General features: G+C 46.1%; 1 protein-coding gene across 2 annotated transcripts; it reads left to right on the top strand.

Moving 5' to 3' along the window:
• Window positions 1-291: 291 nt before the first annotated feature.
• On the top strand, window positions 292-24,051 carry RAC1 (Rac family small GTPase 1). 2 transcript variants are annotated; one of them, XM_087867221.1, is made up of 7 exons: window positions 292-568; window positions 10,007-10,078; window positions 13,205-13,322; window positions 19,628-19,684; window positions 21,178-21,240; window positions 21,956-22,115; window positions 22,411-24,051. In XM_087867221.1, the coding sequence occupies exons 1-7, from the start codon at window positions 534-536 to the stop codon at window positions 22,539-22,541; spliced, it is 636 nt and encodes a 211-aa protein (XP_087723347.1). In that variant the 5' UTR covers window positions 292-533; the 3' UTR covers window positions 22,542-24,051. The 2 variants fall into 2 exon arrangements, with proteins under 2 accessions (XP_087723347.1, XP_045669381.1); XM_045813425.2 differs by lacking the exon at window positions 19,628-19,684 and having other exon boundaries at window positions 301-568.
• The last annotated feature ends 1,461 nt before the right edge of the window (window positions 24,052-25,512 follow it).

Below are 25,512 nucleotides of genomic sequence, written 5' to 3'. Positions count from 1 at the left end.
AACAGAAGTTATCTTTGAAAAATGGTACAGCGTGTGGTATTTCCTTCTTTAGAGTTTCAGATTCCGAATTTTCTGGAAGAACCTCATCTTCCTATCACAGAAGGCTGGTCATAGGCCTTTCGCCAGGTGGCACAAAGATGGCGGCCGGCCCGCCCCCGCGCCCCGCCCCCCCAAGCCGAGCACTCCCGGGCGTTCCCGAGCATCCCCGAAGGCGGCAGGAAGCCCGGGAGCCGCGCGGGCAGGAGCGGCCCCGCCCCGGAGCCTGGGAGCGGCGCGCCGGCGCGGGGGAGGGGAGACCGGATGTGAGTGGAGCGGCCATTTCCTGTTTCTCCGCAGTTTTCCCCCCAGCTTTGGGTGGTGGCCGCTGCTGGGCTCCGGCTTCCCGTCGGCGGAGGGCGAGGCGGCGTGGACAGCGGCCCCGGCACCCCGCGCCCTGCCGCCCGCAGCCGCGCGCCCGCCCGTCCGCCGCGCCCCCAGTCCGCCGCTTCTCGCGTCAGCGCCCGGCCGCCGCCGCGGCCCAGCGAGCGGCCCAGATGCAGGCCATCAAGTGTGTGGTCGTGGGAGACGGGTGAGTGCGCGGGCCGGGAGCCGGGGCGGGGGCCGGGGCCGGGCGGGCTCGCGTGGGCCGGGAGCCGGCCTCTCAGCGGCGCGGGACGTGGGGCGCGGGGCCGCAGCTCACTCCCTCCGGGGCCGAACGGCACGGGCCTGGTTCCGGCTTTTTTTTTTTTTTTCTCTTTTTTTCTTTTTTACATTTTTGGTGGGGGAGGGAGTCGCCGACCGGCGCCCGAAGGGAAAAGTGAACTCCACCCTCCCGCCTTCTCTCGGGCCCGCTGCGCGCCGGGCGGGACCCCTCAGCCGCGCCGCCACCCTGGCTCGTCTGCGCCTACATCGGTGGGCTTGGAGTTGCCTTTCGTAAAAAAGGACCCTTTCTGGGCTTTTACATCAACCTCTCGAGCCCGGTTAAGAGCTTCCGTGTGTCCCGGCAGCCAGGTCGATAGGACTTGACGAATATTTGCCTGGGCTGGTTTGGTGACCCTAAACTGATTTACCACGGGGTATCTTCCTCTGTATTTCGCCGATTTAAAAAAATTTTTTCGGGGGGTAGGGGGTGATAATTTTTGCTTTTTCCTTGGAGAAACTTTTGAGATTCTAGCTGCGAGGAGCTGGGTGTGATTAAGACTGTTCTCTGAAAGTGGTGTGGTCATTAAAAAAAAAAAAAATTGGCTTTCGCTTCTTGCATTAGGTATGGGATGTAGCAGAACAGGCTCCTTGAGCGGAGCTGCCCTGTGACTCAAGGCATTTCTTTTCATTACTGTCTGGTGGTGGTTACAGGCCCTAGAGGAAGACAAGACTTGGCTTATGCCGTTTTTTTTCTCCCATAGAAACAAAAATCTCAGTGTAATCCGAGCAAAATTGTGTGTCTCAGCAGTGCCCGAGTAGTTGAGTGTTAACAAGGAAGTTCCAAGAATTACTATCAGTTTCATCAAATTCAGGATGCAATTGGTACATTTTTCAGGTCTTGTAAAGTCCAAGGAAGAGTTCTGGCATTGCTTTTCCTTTTGATTAATATTCCCCAAACTTGTCATTAGGACTGATGTGGTTTTTATGCCTCCCAAGTTGTGAATTAGCTTATTTAGATGGTCGTAAATTAGACATTTGAAATTGTTTCTACAGCTAATTCAGATGCAAGGACAGTTGAACCGATTTTTAAAAGATGCCTATCTGTGATTTGTCAGAATAAACGTGTGAAACATTAACGCTTCGTGGTTCTGTGTATATAGCCAAAAATTATAACTTTCACCTGTTTAGGAATATGTATGTCCTTTTTTTTTTTTTAAAGCCTTCAAAAGAAAGCTTTACTTTCATTTGGGACAGAAAATATTCAGCTAGTTAGTTTAATAGGGAAATCAGTAAATTGGTTTAATAATTCAATATCTAACTGTATGTAATATTCTTAATTGAAAATTTCTGAAACTGAAACATAAGCACAGCAGATCTGTTTAATGCTTACAGATTATGGACCTTTACTATATGTATTAGCTTGTTTATCTAGTCGCGTACTTGTTGAATACCTACTGTGGGATCTGGATCCCTCCTTCAAATCCCTACCCCACTGCTTAGGGAGAAACCCTGGGCATATCACTCATCCCCCAGGACAGGGGCCTCAGGTTGAAGTTGTGAGTATTAAACAAGATGCTGGGTACTAACTGCCTCACAGGTGCTTGGCCCCAGCTAAGTGCCCACACAGACTCATATTGTTGCTGTTTATCTTACTCTGGGGCACTGCTGGACTCTGTGATGGGAGTGCAAGGCATAAAACAATTCTTGGCTTTAAGTTTTCAGCTTTTTTTGTACTGTATTTGACATTGGTGTAGACAGGGGCTAAGCCCTATTAGAAATGGAATAAACAATTTAAGCTCTATTTATTTTTTAAAGATTTATTCATTTATATAAGTAATCTCTACACCCAGCGTGGGGCTCAAACTCATGATGCTGAGATCAAGACCTGAGCTCAAATCCAAGAGTCAGATGCTTGACTGAGCTACCCAGGTGCCCCCTCTATTTAAATAAGGGTCTATGTATAGCAAACATTACTTCAGGTAAAAATTTAGATACATATTCCATACCAAAAATATTTTTCTGCTTTTACCCAAACAAAGCATGCCTGATGATACAGCTGGAATATTCTTTTTTTTTTTTTAAGATTTTATTTATTTATACGACAGAGATAGAGACAGCCAGTGAGAGAGGGAACACAAGCAGGGGGAGTGGGAGAGGAAGAAGCAGGCTCATAGCAGAGGAGCCTGATGTGGGGCTCGATCCCATAACGCCGGGATCACGCCCTGAGCCGAAGGCAGACGCTTAACCGCTGTGCCACCCAGGCGCCCCTGGAATGTTCTTTTATTCAAAAATTGTTAAAGCTGTAAATGTTCTAAATTTTGTGGGGCAAAGAACTCAGTGGAATTTGAGGCAATTAAGGGCAGTTTAAGCAATAAAGGCAAATTGAAGTTGGACAAATTGCAAGCTTCCTTATCTAAAATATATTGTTGGAAAGTACGATTAAAAGGTATGTTACAACCATATTATAAGTAGGATCAATTAGCCTATATTCTTCTTATGGATTTTTTTCCTGTATAGCAATTGAGTTGGCATTGAGCATAAAATACGAAATGAAATTTTGATACTTTTTAATTCTGCAAATCCTTCTGTTGGTCCTAATTCTGTTAGTCCTTCCTGAACACAGGGTGTTTATTTGGGGGATCTCTGCCCCCAAGATTTTCTCCCAGGTTTACTTAGGTAAGATGGCATCTCACATTCAGATATTTCTAAACCATTTTTAATAGTGTTGTTTTGACTTTGGTTGACCAGAAGGCTGGGAGTGAGTGACTTGAAGCCCCCCTACGTTCACTCCAGATTGGGCTAGTGGTCTTTTCACCCCGGTGTCTAATTTAGACATTGCTGTTCAGGAATTTTTTTAGTTGAGTGTGAAAAATACCTTCCATGATGATGTCATCTTTTTAGGAATGTACACCACTTACTCCCCACTCGTTTCCATTGAATAATCAGTGAAGGTATGATCCATGAATTTAAGTGCTTCATGAATTGTCTTTGTGTATTTTTGTCTCTAGGCAGTGGGTTCCATATTTTTGACCTGTTGTAAAGGTGTTTGAGTTCTGCACTGGCTTCTAAATTTGGGTTTAACTGTTATTTGACTCTGATCTTGGTGGTTAAAATTATACTTAATTTTTTTTTTTTTTTTTACCTTTAAAATGTAATCCCAGGAAAAGTTTGAGGTTGGGTTCACTAGAGGAGTATCAGTAATTTTGAGAAATCTTAAAGCCACTTTCTGTAATCTTTTGCATTAATCATTGAATGTATTAATAATACTTACTACTTTTTCACCTCAGCATCACCCACCAGGTAGTTCTCGTGATTTTAGTCTTACTAAAAAGGAGATGTTTCATCAGGAATCCTGCTACCAAGGTAGTTACCACATGTCATCAGAGGAATATTTTTTCCTCCCACATCTTTTTTTTTTTTTTTAAGATTTTATTTATTTGACAGAGAGAGAGGCAGTGAGAGAGGGAATACAAGCAGGGGGAGTGAGAGGAGAAGCAGGCTTCCCGCTGAGCAGGGAGCCTGATGAGGGGCTGGGATCATGACCTGAGCTGAAGGCAGCCGCTTAACTTAACAACTGAGCCACCCAGGCGCCCCTCCTCCCACGTCTTAATATGAGAAGTTTCACACATACAGAAAAGTTGAAAGAATTGTGCAGTGAACACCTAGCACTTAGATTTTGTAATCAATATTTTGCTCTATTTCCTTTTCCCACATTTTCCCATTATCAGGGCTTCTTTTTTTTCTTTTCTTTTTTTTTTTTTTAAGATTTTATTCATTTGACAGAGAGGGAGCGCACACGGGGCGTGGCAGGCAAAGGGAGTGGGACAAGCAGGCTCCCCAGGGAGCAGGGAGCCCGATGGTGGGACTTGATCCCAGGACCCCATGATCATGACCTGAGCTGAAGGCAGACGCTTAACCAACTGAGCCACCCAGTTGCCTCTATCCGGGCATATTTTAAGAGGATTTGATTTGAAGGAGAACGGGGGTGATATGTTGTTAGGTAGAAATTCTTGTTTTGGAACTCTGTATCTTCTGCGGATCCAAACACCAGGTGCTCCAGGATTAGGCTTGGTGGTCCTAGAAGGCAGGGGTCTATAGACTAAAGGCTCCTTCAGAGTTGAACCCTTAGAGGTAACATTTTCAGCGTTGGGGGTTTTGAAACCACATAGATTTTTAAATTTTTCTGAAGCCTGCAATAGTGATAATAGTTTTCCATAAGTTGGTTGTGGTGTCTCCTGTTAGTGACAGAATATCAGAATTTCAGATTAGGGTTTGTGGTTTTGTAGCACTAAACTACTCTATTAGCCCATGCGTTTTCTGAATTTATTCTCTGCATGATTATGCATTTACTGAAGGCCTACTGTTGGAGAGTTCCCAAACCCCATTTCACAGGGTAAATTGAGGATTCTCATTCAGGGTCTTTCATTTATAGAAAAAATATGAATATATATTTAATACATATAATTCACATTTCACTACATTCTGTTAAGAGCTTTTTAAGGTATAGGTAGTTTTTAAAAAAGATTTCTTTATTTTAGGGTGAGAGGCAGAAAGTGAGAGCAAGGGCAGGAGTAGGGGGAGGGGAAGGCGGAATCTCCACCAGACCACCCGTTGAGCCCAGAGCCTGAGATCATGACCTGAGCTGAAATCAAGAGTTGGACACTAAACCATCTGAGCCACCACGTGCCCCAAGAGCTAGGTATTTTTATTTTTTATTTATTTTTATTTTTTAAGATTTTGTTTATTTGACAGAGACATAGCGATAGAGGGAACACAAGCAGGGGGAGTGGGAGAGGGAGAAGCAGGCTTCCTGCTGAGCAGGGAGCTCGATGCGGGGCTCAATCCCAGGACGCTGAGATCACGACCTGAGGCAAAGGCAGATGCTTAACGACTGAGCCACCCAGGCGCCCCAAGATCTAGGTATTTTTAGACAGCAATACAGGCTCCTTATTTTCTCATTGGAGAAATCTAGTCTTTCAGTACTATTAAGATCAGTGTATTTTTTAAAATTTATTTTTTAAAAAGACTTTATTTTAGAGAGTGAGAGGGAAAAGGTCTCAGGCAGACTCTGGCTCTTAGTGCACAGCCTGACATGGGGCTCTATCTCATGACCCTGAGATCATGACCTGAGCTGAAACCAAGAGTTGGATGCTTAACTGATTGAGTCACCAAAGCACCCCCCAGTGTATCTTTCTTTAAGGCAATGCAGAAAGTTCTTATTTTTGAACTTCCTGTACTGTATCCCTTCCCTTTTTGGGGTGGGGTAAAAATTTATTTTTAAGTAATCTCTATATCCAGCTTAGGCTCAAACTGACACTCCTGAGATCAAGAGTCAAATCAGCCAGGTGCCCCTCCCTTACTTTTCTTTTTTAAAGATTTTATTTATTTATTTGACAGAGAGAGAGAGAGCCAGCGAGAGAGGGAACACAAACAGGGGGAGTGGGAGAGGAAGAAGCAGGCTCCCAACAGAGCAGGGAGCCTGATGTGGGGCTCGATCCCAGGACTCTGGGATCATGCCCTGAGCCGAAGGCAGACGCTTAACGACTGAGCCACCCAGGCGCCCCTCCCTTACTTTTCTAACTTGGGGAAATTGCCAGTGTTTCCAGATTTATTGATTGTATGTGCTTTTTAAGTTTCGGTTTATAGATTTTAGTAATACTGAGATCTTACCCCCCAAATCTTAAAATTTTCCTTAAAGGTCTCCTAATGGAAAAACAAAGAACATAATAGGAACATAAATTATTGGCTTCAATCTTGGTTATTTCTACAAGATAGAGCAGGAGAGGCACAGATAGGCTAAAAAAATGTGCTCATGTGAACTTTCTGTAGACTCGTGTTCATTTTTTAACGTTGTGGCAGCTTTCGAAGATTAAAAAGAGGTTAAACTGAGCAGTTAAGTAAATATAAAATTGGAAACTCCAAAGCAGATACTAACTTCCATCGACTCTGCAGCAGCATCAGTCAAGGCTGTGACCAAATGTGGCTTCCATTCTCTGTGTGGGGAGCTCTGACTGCCTGCGCCTGTGTTGACTTTGGCCTCTAGAGTTTGTTTGTGGAGTGCATTTAAAAGGAGTGAATAAGTAACACTAATGGGAGGTAAATAACCGTTTCCTTTTTCTTTTTATCTGTTTTTAAAAACTAAGTAAATATTTAAATCAAAGGTTGGACATGTACTTAACTAAAAAGACGGAATTTTGGGGTGTCTGGGTGGCTCAGTTGGTGAAGCATCCGACTCTTGATCTCAGTTCAGGTCTTGATCTCAGGGTTGTGAGTTCAAGCCCCACGTTGGGCTTCATACTGGGTGTGGAGCCTACTTAAAAAAAATAAAATGTCAGAATTTTATAATTTAATAATTTCTTATAGAACTTAGATTTATAGCAAATACTGTAATGATTGGTAAAAGTTTCAGTCAGTATCAGGTTATGCCAGTACCTTGAATTCCTTTACAGTTAAACCTTTCAAAAGATGATGCCTCAGCTAAAGGTGAAGTTTCAGGAAAAAAAAAATTAGAGCATTTAAAACAGAGCCGGGCGTATTTATAGTAATAGCTTTGTTCTTCATACATATGGAAGAGATTTAGGACAGGCTCTTAAAGGAAGTGCTACTACGACATTTTAACATAACCATTAAAACCTTCATAGCTGCTTATTTTTGACATTAAGAGGCAATAGGTGTTAACATTTTTACACATTTGTAATTTTGAAAAGAGGTTCACTGATGATGGCCTTAGACTCCACTCTCCTCCATCAGCTGCCATATCCAGTCCGTGCCGAACCATCTTGTTCTGCCTTGTGCCTAGGAAGCTCTTGAAACGGCCCACTTCTCTTCACCCTGAAGCCCCCTTGTGGGTTCACACCACTCTTGCTTTCCTGCCTCCAGACCCAGCTTCCTTCCTCTGTCCTCTTTCCACACTGCAGTCAGAGGCTGCTTCTAAAAATGCAAATTTAATGGTTTCTTGGCAACTAAAAATCTTCTGGGACTTCCCAAGTAGGATCAAGTCCCATGCCCTTAACAAGAAGAGATGACAATTTCCTCATATTTTTCTTTGCTGCTTCCCCCTTACTTCTTTGTTCTTCAGGTATACTGGGCCTCCCCCCCAGTGCTGTTGCTGTTGCCTAGAATGTTCCTCCTGTCGCGGCCCCACTCCTCCAAGTTTCCGTACACACTGCAGCCTCCTCTCTCGGCCTCCAGGACTAGGTTAGATCCCTTTGCCATACAGCATCTTTTTTTTTTTTTTTTTTAAGATTTATTTATTTATTTCTTTGAGTGAGAGAGGAAAAGGGCGCATTTAATGAAACAACCTGTCAGTTGAGCAAGGAGCCCAACGCGGGGCTCAACGCCGGGACTCCAGGATCATGATCTGAGCCAGAGGCAGCCGCTTCACCGACTGAGCCACCCAGGTGCCCCTCTATAGCGTCTTTAATAACATTTATCACACCTATAGTTTTATGTAATGACTGTATTCTTCATGTTTTACTTTAATAACCTCACAGATTCCATGAGGTCTTGTTCAGTGCAGTATCTTCAGCTACTGTTTCTTCCTTGCATAGCGTACACTTTACTGGTATAGATTGAAGTAGAATTAATGCTTTCGGTAGTTTTGTGATGGAGTTGGTAGTTTTGCATCCATCTTACAGTTGAGAAAACTGTAAGGCCTAAGGAAGTTGTAACTTACTAACAATTCCAGCTAGTAAGGGATGAAGAGCCGGCTCTGGGTCTCGAATCCAGGGTAAGGACTACAGATATCAGCCTCCTGCTCACACAGGTTTGACATTGTAAGCTTTTAACAGATTGTGTGGCCAGTGAGTCATTTTTGTTTAGAAAGCCTTTAGGAGTTGGAAGCTACTTCCTGATGATGTAATGTTTGATTCTGTGAGGTCTTTGGGGGTGGGGGAGTTCCAACTTTTAAGCCCTTAATAATATTATGAGTAAAACAAGTATTGGCGGGGCGCCTGGGTAGCGCAGTCGTTAAAGCGTCTGCCTTCGGCTCAGGGCGTGATCCTGGCGTACCGGGATCGAGTCCCACATCGGGCTCCTCTGCTATGAGCCTGCTTCTTCCTCTCCCACTCCCCCTGCTGTGTTCCCTCTCTCGCTGGCTGTCTCTCTCTGTCAAATAAATAAATTAAAAAAAAATCTTTAAAAAAAAAAAACAAAAAAAAAACAAGTATTGGCAAGACTGGATGGGCCTGCATTCTGTCCTAGCTGAGAGGTTTTTGCCTTCAGCTAAGAGTGCTACGACAATAGAAAAGCACTTAACTTCTTTATGGTGAATCCTAATTCATAGTAGTTGAGATTGAACAACAAAATCTTACAGCTCAGAGCTTCATTGTGTGACACACATGACCTTGGTAGGCCAACAGAAGACAGCAGGGTGATGGGCTCCTTTAGGAAGAGAGTTTAGTGAGTCTTTAAGCCAGGGACAGAGGCTCTCAGAAGCCCTTGAGGTCACCATGAGAGTGTGAAATTTGGAAACTATTTTTTGGCTGAGGGTGCAGTGATCTTAATTTGTACGGGATATTCTCAAGAAAAAAAATTTCAAGTAGTTGGGAGACTTTAAACCACCACTCTGACCTCCGCCTGATGGCACACTGTCCCCACTACCAGTTGTGCAGGAGGCCCTTCTGTCTCTGGAGGATTTCTACACGATTCTTTTTTACTTTCTCTTTGCGACTGTTTGGAAGTTTATGCCAGCATCCCTGAGCCGTTAATTATGTCTGAAATACATTGTGTTAGTTGCTCGAAAAGCTTATGGTGATATTTGAGGATGGGGCTTGGGGAGGCGGCAAATGAATACAGATGAATTAAAGTGAGTTCTGTGTGGCTCTTTGTGGTTCACAGGTGTGTGTGTGCTGGTTAGTGACTAAGCACTCTAGCAAGAGAACGGCCATTACTCATCTCCGAGGGGAAGGCTTTGAAAGGTGGTGGGTTCGAGCTAGCGCTCTGAGGCAGCAAAATCTATTACGTAGCAACCAAGTGGAAGTTGTAGAGGAAGGCTGCGTGTGCATATGAGTGTTCGTCAAAATGCTTTGAGGGTAGAATTGACGATTCTTAGATGAAAGACTGGTACAGATGTTCACAGAAGAGACTTCGAATTTAAAAATCTTGTTCCTGTTCAACCTGGGCTCATTGAACAGCTGATTCTGACCATGAATGCTAATGCCGTACACCTAAATAGAACGTGAAAGCTCCTTTTTGAGAAATTCGAGTTTGTTTACTATAAATTTCAGGATAAAAGTGTGCAGTGTCAAGTAAAAGATTATAGAAACTGTTTAATGCTAAGTACTTGGTGTATACTCCTTGATTTTTCTGTAAATTTAACAGAATAATGAAAGGATTACATTCATGTCGGCTAAGTAACTTACACCATTCTTTTCTCTCTCTTTAGAGCTGTAGGTAAAACTTGCCTACTGATCAGTTATACAACCAATGCATTTCCTGGAGAATACATCCCCACTGTGTAAGTATTGAGTTAAACTGGGACTTGTCTGTGATGTGGGTTTTTTTTTCCCCATTGTTTTGCTATAAAGATATTCTTAATTTGCACATGAACAGATCTGATTCATTTTCTGTCCAAACATTCACCAAAGTCTAATTATAAGGTATTTATTTGGGCTTTTTAAAAATACTTAATCTAATGTAAAGTTTCTGCATTGTGATGAAACACAGCTTTCCTAATTGGTTTTTACACATTCAGGAAACAAAGTTAACTAACTGAAGTATGAAGACTGGACAATGTAAGAGTTTCAGATAAATTTGGCTCTCTGGGCTCTGTGTGTGAAGCCTCAAGGAAGTAGAACATGAAATATGCTGTTACATTGTAATTGGCCTTTCCTGGCAAGGAGTCCGGTGGTTGCAGGTCACTGTCGAGTTACCAGGCTGTGGAGTTGAAACCAGGGTGTGTGTTGGGGGCAGTTATGGGAGGACCGATTTGGCTACTGAGCTGCTTATTCCCTCTTGGCAGCAGAATTGGGTGGAGATGGAGAAGTGCTTTTCTGATGATGGGTTTACTAGGGAGCCCTGAGGCTCATAACGCATCGCCCTGTTGCCATGGTGTCCGCTCTGTCTTGATGACTCCCATCCTGGTGGAGAGGACACAGCACGGATCCCACCTGTGCTGACCTTGTCAAGCACAACACGTATACTGTGGAGGTCTCCAGAGTTTCGTAGGAGTGGGATCGTACTGTCCATGTTCTGGTTTTATGGTGGGGACTTTCCTCATCTATACATAAGTAGAGTTAAATCATTATCAGTTGTTAGTGACTTTGAACTATGATCCTGATAACACCACTGGTGGTTAGATCTTTATTTTTTTAAATTTTTTTATTATTTACTGTGTTAAACATCATTGCACATGTCTGTGCACATGTGATTGATTTTTAGAAGTGGAAGTGTGCTGAGTCAAAAGGGAATGAATGGATTTTTAAATTTTTTTTTTTTAAGGTTTTATTTATTTATTTGACAGACACAGTGAGGGAGGGAACACAAGCAGGGGGAGTGGGAGAGGGAGAAGCAGGCTTCCCAGTGGAGCAGGGAGCCCGATGCGGTGCTCGATCCCAGGACCCTGGGATCACGCCCTGAGCCGAAGGCAGACGCTTAACGACTGAGCCAGCCAGGCGCCCCGATATTTAAATTTTTGATAGATACTACCCAGTTGCTGCCAAAAAGCCTGTCACTTGAACCAGCTGTGACTGAAGTGGCCCCCTGAAGTTGGAGTGGGCAACAGGCCTTGAAAAAAGTTACCTTCTCATTTGCATTTCTGATCACCAGTGAGGCGAAGGTTCGGTGAACCGTCTCTGTGCGCTTGCATTCTTCTGTGAATGGCCGGCGGAAATCTTTTGCTTGTTTTTCTACTGAAATTTTTTTCTTACTGGTGGAACTTTTATGCATTAGAAATATTAATCCCGAGTCTCATTTGTCTTTGAACTTTGTCATATGGGGTCTTTTGCCATGAAGAAGTTTGGTATTTTTATGTAAATATGCGACTGCGCCTTCATGGGGTTTTATGTCTGTCTTAGGAAGACCATCCCTACTTTAGTGATGCAAAAATATCCTCTAGTAGGTTTTCTAGATTTTTGTGGCCAAAGTTTTCACTTTGTGCCTAAAATTTGAATTCATTTAGAATATTTTTTTGGTATAGTAGGAGGCAGGCATCTGATTCTTTTTTTCCGAGATGGAAAAAAGTCACGATACTGTTTATTGAATAATTTTTCTTTTCTTACAGAAGGAGAATTGCAAGACATGAGGCTTTTTCTTTACAAAATATAGTTGTCATTCCGTTCTGTAAGCCACATTGGAGGCTTACTCAGACCTTGATTCTGCTGTTGCAGTGTAGCAAGACCCTAAGTTTTAGTGTTGATAGTATGTGAAATGAATTCTGAATTTTATCTTACAGGCAGATGTATGGTGTCCTGTTTGGAACTTGCCCAGGTTTTAATTGCAATGCCAGATTTTCTTTTTAATGAAGTACTTGGTGGTACTTCGGTGATTTTTTTTTTTTTTTAAAGATTTTATTTATTTGAGAGAGAGTGCAGGAACAAGCGCATGAGTGGGGGAGGAGGGGCAGAGAGAGAGGCAGACTCCCCACTGAGCAGGGAAGCCCAACTCAATCCCAGGACCCTGGGATCATGACCTGAGCTGAAAGCCAGACACTTAACTAACTGAGCCACCCAGCCCCCCCCCCCCCTTTTAATGTCCACCATATTCCCCTCCTGTCAGCCAGGCTTTTTTGGGCTCTCTTCATCAGTAACTGCTTTTTGTGTACCAACTTCACGTTAATTTAAGTACGTGTGTAATGAGGTACACTCGGTCTGGAAACGTTACACTATAGCTTTTCCAATGAAGTTTGCTGTATGTTACCATTGCACTTTGGTTGCAGGCCTGGGTGACCAGGGCTTGACTAATTATCACCCTACACTCAGCGCGGGTGTTCTGGAAGCACTGCATTGTGGCTCCGTGGTGTGCCACCTTGTTGACGATGAGTTTGATACGTACACGAGAAAGTCAAGTGGGGTTTGAAAGAGGGACTAATGTTATCCTTTATTTCTTCCTGGGGAGAAAAATCCTTTTCTTTTTTAAAGAAGATATTTATTTTTATTGGACACAGAGCATGAGCAGGGGGAGCAGCAGGCAGAGGCAGAGGGAGAAGCAGGCTTCGCGCTGAGCAGGGAGCCTGACGTGGGACTTCATCCCAGGACCGTGGGATCTTGATCTGAGCCAAAGGCAGACACTTAACCAACTGAGTCACCCAGGCGCCCCATGGGGAGAAAAATCTTAATGTTCTCTTATTAAAAGCAAAGGTTTTCTATTGCTGACAGTAATTTATTTCAGTTAAATGGAATAGCTTGTCCTTTGTTTTCTCCAGGTGCATGTTTTTCTCCTTACGCTGAAGCCTGTTTTCCTTCCACTTTTTACCTCCTCAGCCGACTCCTGCCTGCGTGCTGGTGCGTCTGCTGGCCTGGCAGCCTCCAGGCCATTCCTGGCCTCGGCACACCTCCGGGACCCTCGCCGCAACAGTAACTCAGGCCCCCAATCTGTGCCTCCTATTCCGGGGCTGCAGACTGACCGTGTTTTCTCCACTCTACAGCTTTGACAACTACTCCGCCAATGTTATGGTAGATGGAAAACCGGTGAATCTGGGCTTATGGGATACAGCTGGACAAGAAGATTATGACCGATTACGTCCCTTATCCTACCCGCAAACAGTAAGGATCATGACTGATTTTTAATATGTCCTTCGGAATATATCACTTGGACTGTGTAACTGCGTGTCACGTGTGGGTTTGCCCGCACGGTCGGCACCTGAACACGCAGGTGTAACTGCAGAGGCCCACTTAGACTAGGACTTTTCCCCATAAATACATTACAGTACTGTGAGTATATTTCCTCCTCAAGATTTTGTTAGTAACATTTTCTCTGGCTACTTCAGTGTAAGAATGCACTGTGTTTACACATAACGTGCAGAACATATATTAATGGATTGGTCTCGTTATTGGTAAGGCTTCCAGTCAACAGCAGGCTATTTGTTAAAGTTTTCGGGGAGTCAGAGTAATACACGGAGTTTTGACTGCATTGGGGGGTGGCAGTGCCCCTGCCCTCCCGCCTTGTTCAGGGGCCAGCTGTATTGCCATCTTTTGGGCATATTAAAGAGTAGCGAGGTTAATAAGTTCAGTAGTGAATGTCCTCCTAGATGTGGACCAAGGTTTGTTTGTTTCCATTTTTTTAGCATCACCAGTTACTGACCGTGGTGCTGTGCGTGGTGCATGCTTTCATTTCAGTGTCAGGACAGCCATATGAAATTGGTACTGTTTTATTCTTGCTAACCAGTTTCAACAATAATTAGTTTCAAGGTCAGTCTGCTTTGTGACAGTTCGGTACCATGGAATCAAATTAACAGTTAAGATTAAGGTTTTTAAAAATCAAGTTGATGACTTGTCTTTTGGGTTTATTATTTTTCTGTAAAACACATGCTCATTTTTCTACGGCTTTAGTACCTAAATCTTAACGTAGATTCGGATTTCAGTTTTGTAAAAATATTTCCACTGCGTCCAGCCAGAAAAACTCTAGATTGGCTTTGTTTCCATCGTAGACAATTAAATGATACATATACCAAAGCGAATCAGAGAAGTCCTGTTGAAAATATGCTTGGAAGCCCTTTTCTTGAAATAAGCAATTGTCTTATTTGTACCATTTGGTTTTCTTGTTATGTTTGTTCATTATTTTAGAAGTATTTGAAAAAACTGGAGACTCGGGTGACTCACTGGCCAAAGGAATACACAGAGGCAGTTGAGCAAATGCCTTGGGTTGAAATCCCATGCTCTCGCTTCCTATCTCTGTGACCCCGGCAGGTTTCTTCACGGCTCCAGTCATGACCTGTTTCCCTATAGGATTAGATGAGCAATCTGTAGAAAGCACACAGAACAGTCCAGGCACATCATAGACACTCCGGTGTAGCTGCTGTGAAGATTCACAGATCTGGTGAGCTCTTCAAGTCAGAGCTGGCTGGGCCCCGATGAGTGGAAGTTGCTGTACACGCTCTCAACAAAGCCAGGGTGACTAGAGAGTGAGGGTCAAGGAGACATCCTGGAGAAGGCAGGATAGATTTGGATAGATTTGAACTTCACGGTCTTGGGGGGGGGGCGGCACGGGGTGGGGGTGCGTTGTGTGGGTGAAAATAGCCAGTCATTTCCAGTCTACCCAAATCTTTTTTTTTTTTTTTTTTTTTTAAAGATTTTATTTATTTATGTGACAGGGACAGCCAGCAGAGAGGGAACACAAGCAGGGGGAGTGGGAGAGGAAGAAGCAGGCTCCTAGCGGAGAAGCCCGATGTGGGGCTCGATCCCAGAACGACGGGATCACGCCCTGAGCCGAAGGCAGACGCTTAAACGACTGCGCTACCCAGGCGCCCCTTGTTTTTTGTTTTTAAACTTCCTATTTAGTAATGATAGTTTTAGACTTATTTTTTTATTTTTTAGATTTATTCATTTGAGAGAAAGAGAGAAGGTGGGGGGGGGGCAGAGGGAGAGAAAGAATCCCAAGCAGGCTGCGCTCAGCATGGAGCCGGATGTGGGGCTCGATCTCATGACCCTGAGATCATGACCTGAGCTGAAACCAAAAGTCAGATGCTTAACCGACCAAGCCACCCAGGCGCCCCTAAACTTACTTTGCGTGTGCATAAATGGGGGAAAGGGACAGAGGGAGAGAGTCTTCAAGCAGACTCCCCACTTGAGTGCAGAGCCCTTTGAGGGGCTCAGTCTCACGACCCCCGGAGATCACAACCTGAGCCAAAATAAAGAGTCAGATGCTCAGGATACTCAATGGACTAAGCCACCCAGGTGCCGACCCCCCCCCTTTTTTTTTAGTTTTTACGCTTTCGAATACAGTTTTTCTATGTATAGTCATTGTCTTCTAGATTTATTTCCTGCTGGAGGAATTGCCGAATACAGTCTCTTTGAGCTGTGGATTTTCGTTGATTGTCTTTTAGCTGAATTATAGTAACTGCTAAACAAAGACCAAAACCATAAAATGGGAGGTCTGAATGAGTGATGTCTTCGTTTCCAGCTAAAAATTAACTGTGATTAAGTTTATAAATTAGCTCATAATCACCAAATGGTTTGAGGTCTTCGATATGCTTAGGAAACTATTCTAACCCCAATGGGTGCTTGGTAATTCCTGATTTAAAGTGGATTTGCTAACCTGTTGACTGGTAGGTCAGTCCCACCGGATACATCTGGAAGGGCGGGGTGTCACTTCTGAGAAATGAGAACCGCCTCCTGTGACTCAAGGGGTCCAGGCAGGGTGCGGCCTTTTTCTCTGAGGGAATCACTCACAGTAAGTCAAAGGTGACTTGGCAAGATTCCCACTGTGTAGGCTAGAGAACGCGTGGACAAAGTAACAGACTGAAGCAGGCCGCAGGGTATGAGGCCTGACAGCCCAGCGGGTGGGGTGTTGTCCTTCTGTGACAGGACGTGAACTGCTTCCATCCCATCTGTGTAAGGTGCTATTTTCCTGGCACACACTTGGACGTCTAAAAGGGGGTACAGCATGATTCTTGCTCAGGGGGCTCCCACACGTAGTGTGTAACACACCCCGCACCAGCACAGGGCGTGTCGTGGTGCTCAGAGCCAAGAGGGGAGAGCAGCCATCTGGCAGTTACAGACGTGCCTGCTGGACTCATCGGGGGATGAGGAAGTTACCTTGGCTCCCGGGGGGCAGGCCCCGAATGCTGTCCTACCCACAGGAGCAGGCCTGGTGGTTCCGGGCCGGCACCTTGGCAGAGGGACGCCTCTAAACTTTGCACGAACTGGAACCAGGTCTCTGGTTGTTCACTCTTTGGTCTGCAGGCCTGTTTCTGTGGCTCGTGCAGACTGGGCGCAGCCCCTCTCCTGAAGGGCCCAGGGCGATTTCTTACCCAGATCTCAGCCCTGCTTAGGGCTTTGTGCCCCAGAACCAGACATCCTGTTTCCTGCGGTCATTTAACGCTGCTGTCCTGGTTTGTGGGGTGGCTCCAGGGAGCGAAGTTAAATCTGTGTAAGGCATTTGTTTCTACTTTGTTCTCCAACAGATGGCGAGCAGGTGGTCCTTTTTAGTAGAAACTGTCTTCACATTTTTGTTTTTTTCTCAAGTAATCCTTCAGGCTCTTCCATCCTTGAATAACTACCTGTATACTCTGTTTCTAAAAATACCCTGAGTTCGGCGTGGTCCGTGCGGTGCTCAGGCCCAGCGTTGTGCCTGTGTCCGGCCCACGTTTGCCGCCTTGCTCTGGGATTTAGTGGCTGAAGGGGAGCCTGCGTGACTGGCCAGACTCACAAGGCCTGAGCTCTGTGTGGGTTTTCAGAAGCTCACGTTGCCTGACGCGGCTGCTGACACGCTGGGCCTCTCGTGTCGGGGGCCGCGGGCGGTCTTCTGTGGGAGCTCAGCTCGAGAGGGGCTAGGCTGCTGACACTCGTTCAAGGAAAAGCAATAGCGTTTAGCTTGGCTGTTTTGAGTTTCAGATGGCTTTCGACTTTGTCGAGTTGGCTGTTACAGGATCTGTGTCCTCTGGCCAAAGGTCACTAGGAGCACACCTGTGGCTAAACCAGATTGGGTTTGTCCCTCTGCCCCGAGCCAGACACACCCCTTGAGGGCTCTAAGGTGCGCGATTGGGGTGAGGGCTCGAGGCAGGGCTTGCTTTGGATGGGGTGCAGGTGGGAGGCAGGGTACTCTTAGGGGTGCTCTAATCCATCTCCAGAAGGTGGGGATGAAGCACGGCCAGAGCTGTGACTGGTGCAGACAGACACACGGTCTCGTCGGGGTTGGTACAGTTTGCACGGTGACCTTGTATCTGTGGGCAGACAAGATTGTGAAGTGCTTTACTTTATTTATTTATTGCTTTACTTTTGGGCTCGGTCCAGCTGGTCACGTGGTGACCTTGTCTGGCCTCGGCGTTCTGGGAGATGGTCCTGTTCAACAGGAGCTTGCCGGAGCCGAGCTGTGTGGGTCGGGCTGCTCTTTCTCGCTGGAGCTTGTTTTCTTAGCCTCCCCGTGGATGCCACAGGCACGGTGTCTTTGTCCTGTTTGTCTTAATCCTGCTGCTTTTCCCGGTTCGTAGAATGCCTGTAGTGAAGAACGGGCGAAGCCTGGAAGTAAAAGCCAGGTGGAAGGTCTGTGGGAGAGGAGAGGAGAGAGCCACGCTGGATGGTGTGTTCGGAGCTGGGAGAGCCCAGCTGTCCCAAAGTCCGGCCGCTGCCGTTCTGCTAGGAGCCGACTGGTGTCTCGGTGCGCTCCACACGCTCACGGGAGACAGTGGGTGACTGGTGAGGGACAGCTGCTTTGTGATACACGGGTAGTAAGAGTCCCTGAAGCACGATGGGAGCCTGCTTCGTTAGCAGTGTCCTGCCAGCATGGGGAGGGCCGTGTCCCAGCCAGAGGAAACGTGAGCCTGTGACCCGGGACCGCTCAGGTGGAATAGAGGGGCTGTGGGACACACGGTGACCCCGGGAGGAAGGCTGAGCGGGCCGGGCCAGGCCCTGGGTGGCTCTGCTGCTGAGCGCGGGGGTTACCAGGACGGGCGTAAACCCAACGATGCTGCGTGAGTGCTGAGCAACGCGGACTCCGCGGGTTGTCGGGTTAGGAGGCAGAGGTTGGAACGGATTGCTGTTGGAAGAGAGAAGTATCAGCATGAGGTCTTTTATTTGAATTTATTTTTATTTTTTAGACTTTTTTTTTTTTTTTTTTTTTTGGATGGAGAGGGGTGGAGGGAAAGAGAATCCTAAGCAGGCATTCCAGAGCCCAGCGTGGGGCTTGATCCCACGACCCTGATAGCACGACCTGAGCCAAAATCTAAAGTCGGATGCTTAACTGACTGAGCCACCCAGGCGCTCCTAAAAGTATTTTTTAAAGCCGTATTTTGTCTGGGGGAAGGAAGAGAAAGGAACAGGCGGATGGTATAATGTTAATGTAGGGCAGAAAGTGTGTTTCTTAATCAAAAAAGATGTTCTTAAAAATTGAAAGAGGTAGAACAGATGTGGTGGGAGGATGTTTTGAACTGGAATTTGCAGTTTTGTGGCCGACACCCGTGAGTCTGTCTCGCAAAGATGTGGCATCATGTTAAGGCTTCTCGGGCACAGATCTTCAAAAGTAGCTCGTAGATAAAACCCAGGATAGTTACAGCAACTTTAATATTCTCAGAATTATAGATCAGAGAAGCTTGAGTGAGATGAAATTAAAATAATTCTCTTGTTCGTTTGTCTCAGAAGAATTGTAAGTTTCTGTGTTGCTTGAAGAGCAAGTCTTTCGATTTTTGTTGGAACAAAGGAATGAATTGAAAGCACTGTGGTAAACACTAGAAACGCTGTCCCTTCTGGGCAGTCCTGTCCAGAGCTTGGGGGGGGGGATGAAAGGTCTCAGTGCATCAGTGCTGTTCACTCCAGTAATGCAGGTCCCTAAATTCAAACCGCGCTCCCAGAATCTGGGGAAGAGAGGACCAGCGCTTCTGCCCAGGAGACTTGCGGCGCTCTCAGAGCTGGCCGTGCTCCTGGGGAGCCTTTCCTCTCAGAGGCCTGTGTTACAGACAGGTGTTTTTCCCGTTTGCGGCGGCTTTGGCTGGACTTACGTCTCAGAACTTGGCCGGAGGTCTTGACAGGTGTGCCTGTTGCTGGTGGTGCCAGCGACGGCCCACGGACACACCTTCGTTAAGGGCACTTGAACATTTCCTGATGGGACGTGACCTGTGTGCTTCCTCAGGCGTGTTGTAGCTTCTGCTGGACGAGAGCCCTCTGTGCAGCCGCGGGTAGACGAGAGTGCCTCCGTCCCCTCCCCGGCGGTGCCTGACCTCGTGTCTCCCCCGCGTTGGCCGGCGGGGTTTGATGGAGCGTGCGTTGTGTTTGGCGTCATAGATGTTAGATGATCATCTGCTTTCGGATCCTTTGGGAGGGGTGAGACAGCAGTCTGATGAAGAAATAACGGATTATGTTGACTTTTATTTCCTCAGTTTTTACTGCACTCAAACAAAGTTCTCATGCATTACTAGGTTGCAGAAACGTATGGTAAGGATATAACCTCCAGGGGCAAAGACAAGCCGATTGCCGTATGTAAAACTTTCAATCGACTTCAGTTTCAAGCTTTATCTGTTCTCTCGTTTCACTTAGTTTTCCCAGGATTTCCTGTTGAGCCTCACGTTCCTTGAGTGTTTTGTATTTAATTCACTCAAGGTTGGGTTTTGCTTGAACTGTGCTTTCAGTAGAGCGAGACGGTTTACCTACTAGCTTGAATTAAAGAGTTTGTGAACTGCTTGCTCCCCTTCTCCCGAGGGAGAGGAGGAGGAACTCTTACGAAGGGGCCTCCCGGGTGGGGTGGAGATGGAGGCGTGGAGGCCCAACCCGGAGCGCGTGCTTGAGCTGGAGTGGGACTAACCGTGGCTGCGGGCCTCCCCCCGCTTTGGTGTCCCGGTGCGGCGGGCCTGTCTGGGGCATGGCTGCGCGGTGCTGGTGAGCTAACCCAACCTTGCTTTGAAATGACGTAATCAGGTGCCCAAATGCCGTGGTGATTCTTGGACGGGCCTGTGCATGCGCTAGCATTTTCAAATGTCATTTATAAAAAGCTGTTGTGTGGGATGTTTCTCTCCCTTTCCAGGTACAAGATATCAGCTGGATGATTGAAAGTGTTAGCTTGGGAATTGGGTACATTTCACAAAGTAGCATAGTTGCCTTTTTCCAGGAAAATGTCTTATAAACCTAGCATTTTAGAAACTCTTAGGCATTTTTAAATATAGGTAAATATTTAAATTCGACGTTTTACACAATACAGAGTGGGACACATGGTTTACAGTCAGTCAGAAATTTTTCCAGGTATTTTCTCTGCAACGACTTTTCCTTTGACTCTGCTTGGGCTGCAGCTGCCGCTCGCGGCAAGTCCTCCGGAGCCCCTGCTTGGGCGCGAGAAGCTGACAGCCATGAAGATGCCCCTCACACGCTAGCCTGTCCTTCACGGTGGCATGTGCGCACGTAGGAAACGGCTGAGCCCCACTTTGTGCCAGGGACTCTGGTGGCAGCTCTTCAAGCAGCTGTTTAACTGCGACCCAGTGGTCAACTAAACCTGTCTGAACGTGCGCGTGGGGAGCGTACTGAAAAGCACGCCGTTGGTAAATGGTTTTAAAAACAGACTCTGCTTTTGATAAACTGAGACCCCATTTTACAGAAATACCGCAGTGGTATCTTGACGCTTGATTTTGTCCCTGTATATAAATAGGACCATTAAGTTCCCAGTGGGAGTTGGGAATGATGGAAAAGAAGCCTCCCGGGGTCTGATTTTGAGGCCTCCCTGGCCTCCAGTAAATTCCAGAACATTCCAGTAAATCCTCTCCCCTCTTCTCACAAGTCACTGGCTTCATGTGCTGGCTCTGCTTTGGGAGCCTTCTGACAGAACTGAAGGGGTAGCCAGGGAGTGAGCTTTAGACACAAGCTGCTGGTACATAATAATATGCATTTTGTCTCATGATTCATTCCCAACAGCATTTACAAAGCAAAGTGCATTTGTCATTGTAAGACCATTTCTAAACGCCTCCCTGTTTCCTTTTTATAGGATGTATTCTTAATTTGCTTTTCTCTTGTGAGTCCTGCATCATTTGAAAACGTTCGAGCAAAGGTAAGTGGGGGTGTTGTAGGGAAACATTGTGTTATGTAATGTCATTCTCAGGAGGCAGAAAAACCATTTGGTGATAGGAGTTTTAATTATTTAAATTGATCTTGTAATCCTGTTTAGGTAGCAGATCAGGTTTTGAAGTGTATGGCTATTATGTAGAGTTCTGAAGTTTCAGGGTCTGCTTCAGAAATGCTGTGTCCCTTGTTAAAATAACGAGCACTTTGGAGTCCGTCTGATGGGGTCATCTAATAAAAATGGCGATCATGACTTTGCACTCCTGCATCTCACGTCCTTCCTAGTGCCACATGACGCGGGCAGGATGTCCTTCAGTTGTGATAGGGATGTGTTCAGTGGGGGTCATGGTGGCAGAGCTGAGACCTCAGATAGTTGACTCTCTTCGCTGAATGGGGAGGATTCTCAGAGATGGTCTAAAAACTTGACTCATTTTACCAAAAGGTAGTTGTGTTGGGAGGGAGACCTTCCCGTCCGGTCTTCCCTCGCTCTTGTTGGTGCGTAGAGCCTCTTCCGTAGGCTCCTTAGTCTTGGTAATTGAATGCCCACAGGTAGGCCTGTGGTTCTGGAAGGTATTGCAAGGGGATGAGCAGGGCTGGAGGGTGGGGTGGCTGACACAGTTTGACGCCCATGGAAACGTAATTTAGGCAAAGGATGGTCATCAGGGAGGGAGTGTGTTGTGACTTTTTTTCTCTCTTGCATCTAGTGGTACCCCGAAGTGCGACACCACTGTCCCAACACCCCCATCATCTTGGTGGGGACTAAACTTGATCTCAGGGATGATAAAGACACGATCGAGAAGCTGAAGGAAAAGAAGCTGACTCCCATCACCTACCCGCAGGGTCTGGCCATGGCTAAGGAGATCGGTAGGAAATCTGCATTTTCACATCTGCTTTGCACATGCTTTTGTTTTTGCGGCAGAGACGGGAGTCCGGTCTGGGCAGGTGGAGAGCGAGTGTTTCCGACTCAGCCTCCTGTTGACTTCTGGGAGCCCACCAGGCAAGGCCCTCGGTGTGAGCCTTCAGGAGGGGTGCAGGTCAGGGGTTGCTCTGCTGCGCCGGGCGGGCCGGCAGGGCCTGGGGAGCCGCTTCCCGCCCTCGTGGTCGGAAGAGCGGCTCCGCGCGTGGCCGCGTGGCTGTACGAGGCTGTGTTTCTCGGCAGGTGCGGTAAAATACCTGGAGTGCTCGGCGCTCACGCAGCGAGGCCTCAAGACAGTGTTTGATGAAGCGATTCGAGCGGTTCTCTGTCCTCCTCCCGTCAAGAAGAGGAAGAGAAAATGCCTGCTGTTGTAAATGTCCGCCCCCCCTTCCCCGTCCCCCTCGGAACCTTTGTATGCTTTGCTCAGAAATGGTGGAGCCTTCGCACTCAATGCCAAGTTTTTGTTACAGATTAGTTTTTCCATAAAACCATTTTGAACCAATCAGTAATTTTTAGGTTTTATTTGTTTAAAGTGTAAGACTTCAGACTTTCACATTATATTAAAATTTAGCCCTAAAACGGCAAGCTTTCTTAAAGCCTTATTTTTCAAAAGCCCCTATTCTTGCTCAGATGAAGAGTTGCCAAAATACCTTGTGAACTAAGTTGCGTTGTCGTGCTGAGAACACTAAGCACTAAACCGTTCAGGACCTGTGTCTTTAGGAAGAGCCTCGGCGTCTCAGGTGTGGGCCCGCAGACGCTCGCGCTCGTTTCCCGTAGGAAAGCGGCACAGCCTCCTTCCCGAGCTGCTGCCACGTTGCCATCTAACCCCACGGCCACCCCCTAACACTGTACTGTACGTCCTGATGGAACAAGTGTAATGACTCAATTCTTCGGATCGATCTTTTTGATTTTGTAGTGAGATTTTTTTTTTTTTTTTAAGTTAGTGTATTCGCTTTTGCGGAGATTTTGAACAGACCTCTTCCTCCCGTGTCCCTCCGATAAAGTGTCCGCTCCAGCCGTGGGTGCCGGGCCGGGGGTGTGCAGCACGTGACGCGATCAAAGAATGAAGACAGTATTTTGACAAAATATGGAGGTTAATTTACACTACATTGTACACGTCCTAACTAAACTGAGTAAAAGTGTCACGGGTAAAATATTAAAGGTTAACTTCTGTCAAATGCAGTAAACGAAGAAAGGTTGGTATTATCACTAAGTGTTTTAAGCTTTTCCTTTTTCTTAGACCTGCCATCCCTCCTGAAATTGGGCCTTTAATTCAACTTTGAACTGGTTGTTCCCATAGTTGCTAACTTAGTGCTTTTCTTATAGAATCCCTTCTTAATGAGCAATATGCCTCCTTGTATTATAAAATCTTTCTGATAATGCATTAGAAATTTTCTTTTGTAGATTAGTAAAAGTGCATTCCTGTTTCCTTGTTACTTTATTCAAAGCTAATAAGCGCTTTCCTTAGTTTTCTAGTAACTAGGTGTAAAAATCATGTGTTGCAGCTTTACAGTTTTTGAAATATTTTAGATATTCCTAAACTATGAACTTTCTTAACATCACTGTCTTGCCAGATCACCAACACCGTACCCTGACTAATGCTGGCCCTCCTCTCTGCCTCACCCCCCGGACACATGCTTCCTGTTGCTCTCTGCCTGACCATGTTCCCTTGGGTCTGTGAGGTTCTGTAAGCCCGTGCTTGTGCTAACGAAGTTCTGTACAACTTACCCACTGGCAAGAATACAAGGTTGGACCTCTCAACCACTAGAACAACATTTTTTAAATTGACAGTTGCAGAATCGTGGAGTGTTTTTACATTGGTCTTTTGCTAATGCAATTAGCAGTATGTTTTGCATGTATGACTTAATAAATCCTTGAATCATATGACTGTAATACTTGAATTCTTGAGAGCTCGAATAGCCTCCTGGGGTATGTGTTTGGTTGTCTCACCTGAAAATATTGGGTCGTTGGAAACCGTCATTTCTAGCGCATGTTTCTCATGTTGGGGGGACGGGGAGGGGCCCCTCCTGGAGAGGTCTGCAAGCACTGGTGCTGGGAGGCAGGTTGGGTTTTGCACTTGTCGAATGGTGGGGAGACGGTGACATCCACACTGGGGGTGAATGTGCACATCTTGGGTCAGAGCTCTGGCTGAGGAGGGAGATGATGGGGCCCAAGTTGGCAGCTTGATAGGGAGGAGGCTGATATGACTTGAAGATCCTTTCTGGAGCCTGAAATGCACTATGAACTTGCCATGTTAGAATCAGTTTTCTAAATTATCCTTTTTATTGCTCTGAAGATTGCTTTAGAGTATTTTTTAAAGATAAATATGCAGTTTAAAGACCATGTAGTTCTAAAGGTTTGCTCCAAAAACAGCAGCCTTCTCTCTTCACACCCTCCCCAAAGGCAACCAGTTTGAGTTTTTAACTAATCTTTGTTATTTATCTCCATATGCCTGATGTTTTTTTTTTTTACCTACTAGATCACCAGTTTGTTATGAAAGGATAGAATTCGAACAGCCAGATGGAAGAGATGACTAGAGCCAGGTATGGGGGAGGGGCACAGAGCCTCCACGCCCTCCCCAAATTTCCACATGCTCACCCACCTGCAAGCTGCACCCCCCCCCACACGCCCACCCCATCCTTTGGGGGTTTTTTCCTGCAGGCTTTGTTACATAGGCGTGCTTATTAAATGCCGGGCAGTTCTTTGAGTCAGTCTTCAGCCCCTCTCCGCTCTCTGGGGGTCAGGCTAAGTCACTTTATTGCTGGTTGCATTTTTCAGTTCCAGCCATTACCATGGATACTCTGTGCATGAAAGCCCCCCACCTCCACACACACACACACCCACCCCACCCGGTTCCCGCTCCCTCAAGAGAACATCTTGGGTTGGTGGGCACTATTCAGTATCTCTTACTGTATGGTGTGAATATTCCTAGCTGAGCCGTGGAGGAACAGAACTTAGCTGCACAGCTTCTGCTTTCTTTAGGGATAATTCGTACTTTGCTTCATTTCCTGTGTGCTTAATGATTTAAGTGAACTTCCATCTGTAGTCTAAATCTCTCAGGATGTTCGCATGTATTCTGTGTCTCACTGATTTTCATTTTCCTAAAGTCTCAGGATCCTCTGGCCACCTTTCCCAATGTGCTGATCTTTAGTATAATCCCCATGGCCAGCGTGGGGCTCGAACCCGCGACCCCGAGATCGGGAGTCGCACACTCAAGCGACTGAGCCAGGTGCCCCCGACTCCTTTTTAATTTGTTTCATCTTGAACACCACCTCCAAGAGCCTCCTGAGAAAGAAGTGTGTGGGAATCAGTTTCTCAGCCCTTGTGTCTGAAAATAACTTCATT

The sequence above is a fragment of the Ursus americanus genome, chromosome 2, assembly GCF_024610735.1.
Source record: "Ursus americanus isolate L20-20 chromosome 2, mUrsAme1.1.p, whole genome shotgun sequence".
NCBI lineage: Eukaryota > Metazoa > Chordata > Mammalia > Carnivora > Ursidae > Ursus > Ursus americanus.
This window is presented reverse-complemented; position numbering and strand designations above follow the sequence as displayed.